This window comes from Phycodurus eques, chromosome 13 (assembly GCF_024500275.1).
Source record: "Phycodurus eques isolate BA_2022a chromosome 13, UOR_Pequ_1.1, whole genome shotgun sequence".
Classification (NCBI taxonomy): Eukaryota; Metazoa; Chordata; class Actinopteri; order Syngnathiformes; family Syngnathidae; genus Phycodurus; species Phycodurus eques.
Genome location: NC_084537.1, coordinates 10,680,424 through 10,691,490, shown reverse-complemented (window position 1 = coordinate 10,691,490; position 11,067 = coordinate 10,680,424). Strand labels below are relative to the sequence as shown.

Here is an 11,067-nt window from a genome sequence, read left to right as displayed (position 1 = left end):
CATTTTGTCTATATGTTGCCTTCAAAGACAAAAGTTTGGACACCTTTGCTTTACAAGTACGACTTTTACTCGAGTACCGCACAATAAAAGCCATCCATTATTTACCAAAGTTATTTTCTGTCAAGGTACTTGTACTATTACTGAAGTAGCGCTTTTAGGTACATTGTACGAGACTGTTAGTGTAGAGTGAATTAGAACTAAATCGAGTGCTAAATGAAGAGTTCTCATTGGTCCTCTTGAGTGAGCCGGCGCACGAGCCACTCGCGTGCGGCCCCTCCGCTTCTATAAATAGACCCGGAGGCTGTTGTTGACGTTGTGTCACTTTGGCCAGCGACGGACGTTTGTCATCGTCAAACCGCTCGGAGTTTTGCCAAGGGGAAGGCGGGACCCGATTTTCGCTTCTTTTTTTCCCCCTTCCTCCCTCGAGTGGAAGGAAGGAAGTACATGTGAAAATGCCGGCTGGTACTTTGGAACGAACAACTTCATCCGCGCCGAGTGGCAACTCCACTGTGGGAAATACCAGCAGAAAGGTAAGATATGCTCGCTTATTGTGTTGCTATGACTTTCAAAGACGAAACAAATTGATTTAATAATATTTTTTTTTAAAATAATAATAATAATAACGTGTTATGTGTTACTTCCAAGTCTTCCAAACCAATTATGGAAAAGCGGAGACGTGCGCGAATCAACGAGAGTTTGGGCCACCTGAAGACACTCATCTTGGATGCGCTCAAGAAAGATGTAAGAAAACACACTTATTGTATCATATTTGCGTTGTGTTCAGGTTGCATTTAGAAAATAATGACTCCGAGAAACGTGTTTAGAGCTCCAGACACTCCAAACTGGAGAAGGCAGATATCCTTGAGATGACTGTGAAGCACCTCAGGAACCTGCAACGACTTCAGATGGCAGGTAATGGATTTCATGCAAACATATTCAATATGTCTGCATGCACAGCCATCCATCCATCCATCCATCCATCCATCCATCCATGTCGGGCAGAATCCTCCTACATCCAAAATCAATATTTTTCAGGGAAAAAAACATCTTTGTATTATACTTAATATTGATATCATACAATGTTTTGCACTAACATCACTACCCCGGAATCATATTCAATCGCTCATTTAATTATGCTGTCATTGGTTCTAAATTAGGGCAGCTGTGACTCATTTGGTAGAGCGGGTCATCACTGACCAAAGAGTCACCAGTTCGATTCCCGACTCGGACTGTCCGCTGTCGAAGTGTCCTTGCGCAAGACACTGAACCCTAAATTGCTTCCGGGTTTGCGTCCTAAATGAGAAACTGTTCTCAATTGCCTTACCTGGTTAAACAAAAGAAATTCAATTACAAATTAAAACGGTACGAACACTGCGCCGGTGCCAGCTGTCCACATCAAAGTAAGCGCTCACGCCATCGCCTCGCTATTTTCATTCGTTATGAGCTAAGAAAAAGAAAAAGTCTTGAGGCAACAGAATGCCACACGGCTCCCGTGTTATAAGGAAGAGGTGGAGTTTTACAACAGTCAGTTACAGTGTCCAAAAGAGTTAATAGATTTAAATGTTCTCAAGCTATTTTCAACACTTCAAATGCTTTACTAATGCATCAAATAACAGATGAAGTGGGGACAGACAAATAGTATTGATTTGTGGAAAAATAAATTTGATATTGGACATACAGGTTTCCACCCAACAGCGATGATGCAGTACATACTTTTTTGTGCCCTGAGGTTTTTCTTAAGTCCAATTTGAGGTCGGAAAACGCCGATCTATCTAATCCACATGTTTTTCTCCACAGCTGCCGTGAGCACAGGTCCGTCCGTCCTGGGTAAATACCGGGCCGGTTTCAGTGAGTGCGTCGGCGAGGTCAACCGTTACCTGTCCACGTGTGACGAGGTCAACGCCGAGGCGAGGACCCGCCTGCTCAGCCACCTGGCGACGCGCGTCTCCCAGATGAACGCCGTCAATTTCTACACGCCTCACTCCGGCCCGTTCAGACAAACCGGCATTCCCGCTGCTCAGGTTCCTTGCAAAAGCGCCTCGCAGGTGCAACCCCCCGCAGACGCCATGAAGCTCCGCAGCAGCTACCAGGTGGTGCCAACCCCTGATGGACATTTTGCCTTTCTTGTTCCCAGTGCAGCTCTCACACCTCTGGGTGCACAGAGCAGCCATTACATGTCTCCCGGTGCACCGCCACTCACCTCAGACTCTGTGTGGAGACCCTGGTAGGGTCGGAACAGAAACCTGGACTATCACACAATTTCACTTGATTTTTATACTTTTTGTAAAGAGAATAATGTTTACATGTTTTTGGCTTCGTGAAGGAAAGTTTACAGACTTGATGTGATATGATCTATTTTAGTGTTTCCCAACATTTATTGAGCCAATTTTATTAGAAAAATCGATCAGCACCAATGAAAAATGTCACAAAAAGTATCCATATGCTTAAATGATGTTCTTGTCTCAATTTACAAACAAATGTACGTGTGAAATCGGAGCCTGTTTAATCGAACGCAAAGCTATTATTCTGTTGGTTGAATGGCAAGTGGTTGATTTTACAGGTTAGTTCCACCTTCTGCCATCTAGTGGAAGAGCATATAATGGTTCTGTCTGTCACTATACATTGCTGGCATTGATGCTATGGATGAGCAAAGATACATTATTTGTTGTAAATAATAATTTTCTGAGCAATTAAGTGCAACGTGCACAGTGGTTGGGAATCACCAATCTATATTGTATACGACACGATTTGTAAGCCTCGTGAGGTGAACCCATTTGTTGAAGCACTGTATTGTGTTAAGCTAAATAAAAATTTTCTATGTTGTTTATGCTACCGTGCTTGTCATACTGTTTGGTCGTCTGCCCTTTGGTGGTTGGTTACTAAGTTTAGTAATTGACGTGACGAAACGGCTGACCTTCTTCCTTATGTGTGCCTCAGCCAACATTCATATTTCAAAACAATGTTTCCCCGTAAAGAATAATGTCAATTGAAGGAACTGACTTACTGTGCAAGCAATGTTTTAAGTAAAAAGTTATCGTTCGTCACTGTCATGATCTTAAGAATGGTAAAAGGGAAGTTATTGCTGTATAATTAAACTTTATAATTGTGTAATCACCATTAATTGAAGGACACTAGGAGTCACAGCTGACTTCGTGGTATTCATTTAGCCGCTCATCTTTGATTATTGATGTCGACTTTAGAATCTGAATAGTTTTTAATGGCTAAGTAAGTACTGTACAGAAGGAAGCCGGTAGTTGGAGTCATTCTGTCTATAGCGAGAACACATAAAAAAGCCAAATACAATGTGGTGTATGTCTTCAACCTTCAACGTTGTCTGAATTTCAAGTTTCCTACTGAATTTTAACTAATCGATAACTGAAGTCCCAGCATGGATCCTGAGTGCGATGCTTCAGAACTCGGAGACTCGAGTGAGACTGAAATTGCCAATTTTAGGACTTGGGACTTACCGTACCAGGTTAAAGTTTATGAAAGACTCAACTGGACTTTGACTTGCCCTTTTACAATTGAAAGTCAGTGGGTTTTTTTTTAAGATAGTTTGCCAATTGATATTGTTGTATGTGCTACTGTGCTATGACGCGCAGTTCCAAGGCCACTTCATGAAGCACGTATCACGGCGGGAGATCTGAACCATTATTACATTTGGATTCAAGGATAATGCTTTTGATAAAAAGGGGAATGGCAACATGCAAGCTTTGAGACACATTTTGTCACTAACAAACCCACAAAGACTGCTAAGCTACGTTAACGTCACTGTTTAACTCGCCGATAGCTGGTCAAACTTGAATTAAGCATCATGTCAGTTATGCTGGCTAAGTTAGCCGTACCTAACCTATAGCTAGTCAAACATTAACTTAGCTTCATGTTTGTTAGGCGGTTAATTGAGAAGATAAAGTAATGGGCAATAGGGGACTGATTTGGGACAATTTAAAAGAGGAATGTGTCAGTGCGGCTAACGAACACGTAGAGATACTGAGTGCAAAGTGGCTAACGTGCGAATATATGTTGTGACTTGGCTCAACTTGCTTGATTTTTGTCACAGTAACTTAGGACTTGTCTGAAACTTGCTTAATGCTTGAGACTTACTTATGACTTGCACATATTGCTAGCCGAGTAGCATAATGACCTAAGTCATTTTTGACTTACTGTCACAGTATCGCTAAACAAATACTAATGTGCTTGCTTTTCCCCCCCTTCTTTATATATATTATCAGGTATCAATGTCATCGTAATTCCCAAAGGTTGAATCGAGGCAGCTGGACTCAAGTTTGTTGAATTTGTTGTGTTGTTTTTTTTTCTCTTGACTTTGCCAATTATGCTATTAGGCTAACAATGTGTGACTTACTCCGTCCTCTGTGATGCTCACACCGCAAGCTACTCGAAGAGTTCCTGCTTACTCGGCAACTCAAGAAGGTGCAGCTCCACCAGCATGTTGCCTAAAATTGGACAACCCGTCAACCAGGACACAAGACACCCGCACCGTCGCAATTACCCGTGTGTTTCTCATTTAATATTCATGGAATTTAAGGGTCTATGTCAGAAGATGTCATTCACAACCAACAAATGCACCTTCTTTTTCACATGATATTTCTACATTTGTGAATCATCACTGTCATTAGAACTTACATCTCTGGTTTGCCTGATAATAAAGCGCACTAAGTGACAAAATAAGCTCCCCCCAACATCCTTTGAGAAGACCCCCAAAGTACAAAAACAAAGATGGGCCCCTCAGAGGCTGAATGGCTCCTCCTTCTGTGACCCTCTCCATCTTCATAATGGGCCTTCCCCTTGTTTATCCAGGAAGAGATTCAATAGCTAGAAAGAAGAGGGGGTGAGCATGCTGTCACTTTCACCAAGGGGGGATATTGTCGGCAGCTCCCTAAGGTCCTGCTTTTAAATATTTTGTAGAACCCTACACGCAGGCGACGCTCTTCAGATAAGAGAAGCTGTGAGGTCGAGACAGGTTGCCTCCATCATTGGGGAGCCCGCAGTGGCGTTGCATGGGGTAGCATCAACAGATGATGGCTACTCTTGGGAATGTTCGCAGGGGTTGGACCCCTCCTTCCATCTTTTGTCTTATTGTGTCTTACCCTCTCCCCCACTCTTTGGGTGCACCGTTTTCCTGAAACATTGCAAAGAGAAAAGGAGTAAACATTTGCAGCCGGGCTGGTCTTGCCCCCTTTTGCCGTGCACAGTGATCGATGGCTCACAAACAAAGTGACAACGGTGACATACACCGGAAACTCCTCTGCCTTTGCCTCTGCGGATGAATTGGCGCAGTATTGTCTGAAGGGTTGTTATGGCGCTCGATGGGGGTCGACGTAGTGAGTCGTGCCTGAGGCTAATGAATGAATCGGGCTCCCGATATCAATGGTGAATGCTCTTTGTCCCGTTTTGATTTAGCAAGTTGTTTTGGAAAACACAACATTCCAGTGGAAGTGACGCTTCCACGTGCATGAATCATGGATCAGCATGACACCAGAGCATTGGGAGACACACATTTATCACTTTGGACCCACACGGAGGGCATAATGGCAAGGGCATTAAAAGTGAGTAACACTGGTGATACATCACAAGTCACCCATCACCCATCTTCAAAGGGGATGTCGGATGGCAGGAAACTCTTGCTTTCGCTGACGCCATGCGCTTCTTGGCCATATGCCCACGAACGCTTATAAAGATGTGTAAAGAGACTTCCCATGCAAATGGATACTCCAGTTTCAGTGTTGTTAACAACTTTGCCAAATTTAAATGATAAAAAAAAAAAATGGCCAAGTAATAAAATGAGGATATAGAGTATCAAAACCACGTTGCCACGCTGCAACAACGGGGCGCTCTAAAGCGGTCATGTGAGCCCAAAGCCCCGGTCCACATTATTATTTTTTTATTCCTCCCTCATCGCACTTAAGCCTTCTCTCCATGACGTGCGCACACTCACAGCCAACAAAAAGGCATTCTAAAGCGGCCACGGCAGCAGACTATACGAAGGAAAGATGGATTTGTGTGTTGTTAAGTGTAGTTAGCTAGCTAAATGCACGTCAAAATTGTGCCAGAAAAGCGGTCAAGTTCTTACATAGTTGAAGAGTTTAAGTTTAACGCTATACAGATAGTATATCAATTGAGCACTACGTACATAGTTCTCAGTCTTTGCATGTTTTCAGCAATTATCTTCAAACATATAATGCATTTAGAAACAAATCTGTACTAGAATGTAATGTACTTTAGAGGCTCTTTAAAATCAGTGTATTGTAATAGATTGTGAAAATCAACAATCACTGACATGATGGCGAGGCTTGTGAGTTCACCCCGTTAGGAGGGCATTTGAGTGTCATCGAGCCAATTGAGCACATCTTCCTTTTCTGTGACAAAGGCCTCTTGAGAAATCACTCCTAATTGGAGAACGACCACTAAAACGCAACGAAGGACTTGCATGAATAATAAAATCCATCTGGGAAGCTGGAAAACAACACAAGGACGGCCATGTAAGTGCGGTTCTTGGGAGGGGCGGTGGGGCATCGTCGTTCCTGATTCATCCTTGATAATCGTAAAGTGGAGATAAGGAGCTTATAGCCTCTTGTCATCCTCAAGACAAAGGCCGGTGCACCAGAATCCCATTGTGATGACATCTCTGCATCCACTTAACACCCGCATCAGGTCAGCTGTTGTTAATTTGGTCAGTAACACCAATACGGCCAAGACCCGGGGTCTGCATGAATTGAGGGGTTAATGTTGACCCTCGTTTGTAAGCAAGGCCCACATTTGGAGTACACAAAATGGCCCGTTTGTGTTCTTGACAAGTTCGGGTCACGGTATCATGGAGGCGGTGTGTTGCCTTCCAGACGATCTAATTGCCACCTGTCCACATAATAGCAAGTGCTGTTGGTTGTCTTTTTACGACTGGCTGGATTCATTTCAGCAAAAACAATGATTGTGATAGTTGGCGTAGTTGTTTATTGCCCTCAAGAATATGCCGATCGCCAAAGGTGGGAAGTAAGTACATATACTTTAGTCCTGTATGTCAGTGCTCTACTTGAGTTTAGTTCATACATTTGATATCCGTACTTTCCACTCCTTGCTTTGTCAAAATAGGCTCCTTAGTTTTTTTCAACATCCTCGAATGATGATTAATGTTTGACGGCATCAACAGATTTGGAGAAGCAAGATATTCACCATCCATTGCGTGATTTGAGTTCATTGATGTGCGCTACTAAAATTATTTGTAATGAATGCGTTGTGTCTTGTGCTATCTTAAAAAAAACACCAGCTTCCGGTGTTAAAAAATTCTCTGTCTAATCGGAAAAAGCACATACAAGAAAGGTGTTCAGCTGTTATGATTAGCTAATTTAGCATTTTTTTCTGAGTCATTTCATAACGTTAGCAAAGCTGTTGTCGTTTTGATAACATTAAAGTTGAGCTAGCGCTAGCTAGGCCTTAAACAACAACATGGGAAGTAACTTAATAGAAGTGAATAAAAAAAGACTAACAATAAAAATTCATTTTCATTTTTGAACTCAAGTACATTTCGGAGTCTGTACTTTTTTACTTTTACATATCATCGCTGTCGGGCAAAATCCTTGCGTCTCCAAAACCACAACTTTTTGTTGGAAAAAAAAAAAAAAAAGTGATCTTGCTTAAGTTACCAAACACAGCATCGTTAAAGTTGGTATTACACCTTACAGGTATGTTGCTATGATATACTGTTGTGCACAAACATCAACACAACACATCCCCCAAAATCATGTTTCATCACTTATTTAATTGACTAAATAAAGCTCACTGGTAAGAATGTTACAGACACGTCCGTTGCCACTGCCAGTCGTGCCCATGACCATCAAAGTCCACACTCAGAAAAGGCCTTCATACTTAATAAAACGCTAACGACTCTGGTTATGCCATCTTCCCTAACTATATTTCAAAGGTCTAAGGCTACATTCACACTAGAGGTCAATTACAATTTCTTTGCCCATTTTTGACATGTGTCTGATTCTTTCAGTTCAATGTGAAAAGTACAAGTCAGATCTTTCAGTCCGACGCAGGCATCTTTCGTATGTGGATTTAAATTGGATTGTTTCTGTGTTGTATACACTGTAAAGCATCTGACTGTAAAGCACAATTTAAATGCAATTTAAATGATGATTATTATGATTATTATTATTATTATGTATCCAGTGCGACTGCTGTCTGGATGCTCCGGTCGCGCTCATCTGACCGCTACATCATCAAAAGGCGACAAACATCACAATTGTTTGACAAAATAGGCGGGCGTGAAAAGCAATGGCGGACGAAGGAGCAGAAAACAGTCAGTGGCGAAAGGAAGATGCTCTAGAACTGATAAATACTGTTTAGGGTGGGCATCGGTCAGTTCACGCATAAAATCCCTGAAATGGCCACAAATGCATCAGAACGAGATTCCTTGTTTACTTCCGTAAACACACTGTGCGTTGTGCTTTGCGCACTTGCGGTTCATCTCACGGACACATTCCGTTCACGTCAGAAGTGGAATTTGTTTTTGTAATGTGAATGAATGGATAGGATTGAACAAAAAAATCCAAATTGGGCTTAATGGCCTGCAGCGTGAACGCTTTATTTATTGATTTTATGTCTTCTTTGTTTAACCAGATTAGGCAATTGAGAAAACTTTCTCAATTACAAAGCCAACCTGAAGGCAATCAAGGGTTCAACGTCTTGCCCAAGGATACTTCAAAAGCGGACAGTCACAGCCGAACCACCGACCTTTTGGTCAGTGGCTGACCTGTTCGAGCAACTGAGCCACTGACGCCCCAACGTAGCCAACATAGCCGTATCTTAATTCCGTATGAGCGATGCAATTTTAAAAAATCACGGGCTGACTAGACTGTAATTGGCAGAAATGAACCAGCACACAAACCTATCTTCATGGCTGACGGGTTCTTTCTGTGACAAAGCAGTACAGCTGTCGATTTTTAATAAAAAAAGGCTTACTCAAGTGCATCTAACCTATTTTCACTCGTTTTTGTCAAGAAAAAGATAGACTTTCAATCTTGAGGGGACATAATGCCGTGAGGCTCTTGCAGAGTTGAGAAGTTATACAACACTTCTTAGTCCGTTGAAATGTACAAGAGTTAATAGATTTGGTCTCAAGCTATTTTCAACACTTTAGATAATAATTTCATATCCATCCCTTTTCTGAGCCGCTTATCCTCACAAGGGTCGCGGGAGTGCTGGAGCCTACCCCAGCTATCTTTGGGCAGGAGGCGGGCTACACTCTGAACTGGTTGCCAGCCAATCGCAGGGCACACATAAACAAACAACCATTCGCACTCACATTCACGCCTCCGGGCAATTTAGAGTCTTCAATCAACCTACCATGCATGTTTTTGGGATGTGGGAGGAAACAGGAGTCCCCGGAGAAAACCCACACAGGCACGGGGAAAACGTGCAAACCCCACACAGGTGGGGCCGGGATTTGAACCCCAGTCCTCAGAATTGTGAGGCAGACGCTCTAACCATTCGTCCACCGTGCCACCCATAATTTAGTAATTTATTTAAAAAATAATAATAATAATAATAATGACAGACCAAGCTGGGGACTGACCACAAGTATCGATTTGTGGAAAAAAGATCTAATTGACCATACTGTATTTGGAGATACAAGGTTTCTGCTCGACGGCAACGTTAAGTACAAGAGTTGAATCAGTACTTTTACTTTTACCAGTCTTTTTCAGACAAGTATCTGTACTTATACTTACTATAAATACAGGCTGTGAGCACTTTTTCCACTTCTGCCATTACATTGCTTCATGACTTTTTTTTCCAGAATGCAATTTCATTCATCATTACGTTTGATATATAAAAAAAATGCAATATTGTTGTTAAAGTTACTCGTTATGGTTCCTTAACAGACAAAGTGCTTAGTTGTAAAGTTCGAACTCAACTAAGTTTCAGCTAACAACTATGATTATTATTAATATTATTGCCTCAGGCACTGGGGGCTCGTATGACCTCTTTGTGGCCATGTCACCTCACTCCACGCCGGACGCTCTAAACTCTGTGGGAACGTCCTCCTTCTACTCCTTCAGTGCTTTGTGTCCCTTTGGACATTGTTTGTCTCACCAGATAAAGTGTCCTCCCCTCTTTTGTACCCCGTCCCTTCTGAAGAGCGGTTGCGTCGAGCACTAACTGCCCACTGAGCAGGTTCTGACCAGGGGGTTAACGCTTGCTTTTCATCCGGCATCACAGGACACCTCTCGGAACCTGCTGCTGCAGGTCAACCCGTGACAACCGCTGGCACTGATGGGTGCTGACAGGTCATTTGGTGTTGACGATAACTCTATTGACCTCTGAAATCATCCACGGTTCTTCCGTAAATTCATATATTGTATTGAACAGGATTATTTTCAAATAAATGTACATGTTTAAGATACAATGCTCCTTACTGACATAAGCAAGTTGAGAAAACCATCATTTGTATTTAAATAGTCCAAACCTGGGGCACATTTGATTTTTCGATTGGACAGATGGGCCAAGTCATTTGTACATGAGGTTAACATTTTTTGAAGAAAACCAAAACAAAACAAATATTGTATATTTATACAAATATCTACTTTTCAATTTAATTTTCAATTCATTTAAATGTGGTTATAAAAACAATTATAGTTGAATATATTCTTGTATTTTAAATTTAAAAAAATATATTTTTCCTACAATGTGTATGTAAAATATTTTAATTAAAAATGTCATAAATCAATATGAATAAAAACAGAAATTTAAAATTAATTGAATTATCTTATTTTAACCAATTATATTATATTTTCTATACATATTTAACTTGAATATATTTTTATTTTATTTTAATAATATGTTTTATTTTATTTACAAAAATCAATTGTCCAATTATTTAATGATATGAGTGAATTAAAAAATGAATAAATACATTTAAATGAATCACTTTTTGGAAGAAACTGCTAAATGAATGCAACTAACATTCTTTGAATGTTGATAATATAAATGCTTGGTGGGCCAGATTAAAAACCATCATATATATTTGTCCCAAAGCCCAAACCTTTTACT

General features: G+C 41.2%; 1 protein-coding gene across 1 annotated transcript; it reads left to right on the top strand.

The window, feature by feature from the left end:
• The first annotated feature begins 345 nt into the window (after nucleotides 1–345).
• LOC133411780 (transcription factor HES-1-A-like) lies at nucleotides 346–2,740 on the top strand. The gene is made up of 4 exons (XM_061694466.1): nucleotides 346–530; nucleotides 646–741; nucleotides 825–912; nucleotides 1,798–2,740. The coding sequence occupies exons 1-4, from the start codon at nucleotides 453–455 to the stop codon at nucleotides 2,226–2,228; spliced, it is 693 nt and encodes a 230-aa protein (XP_061550450.1). The 5' UTR covers nucleotides 346–452; the 3' UTR covers nucleotides 2,229–2,740.
• The last annotated feature ends 8,327 nt before the right edge of the window (nucleotides 2,741–11,067 follow it).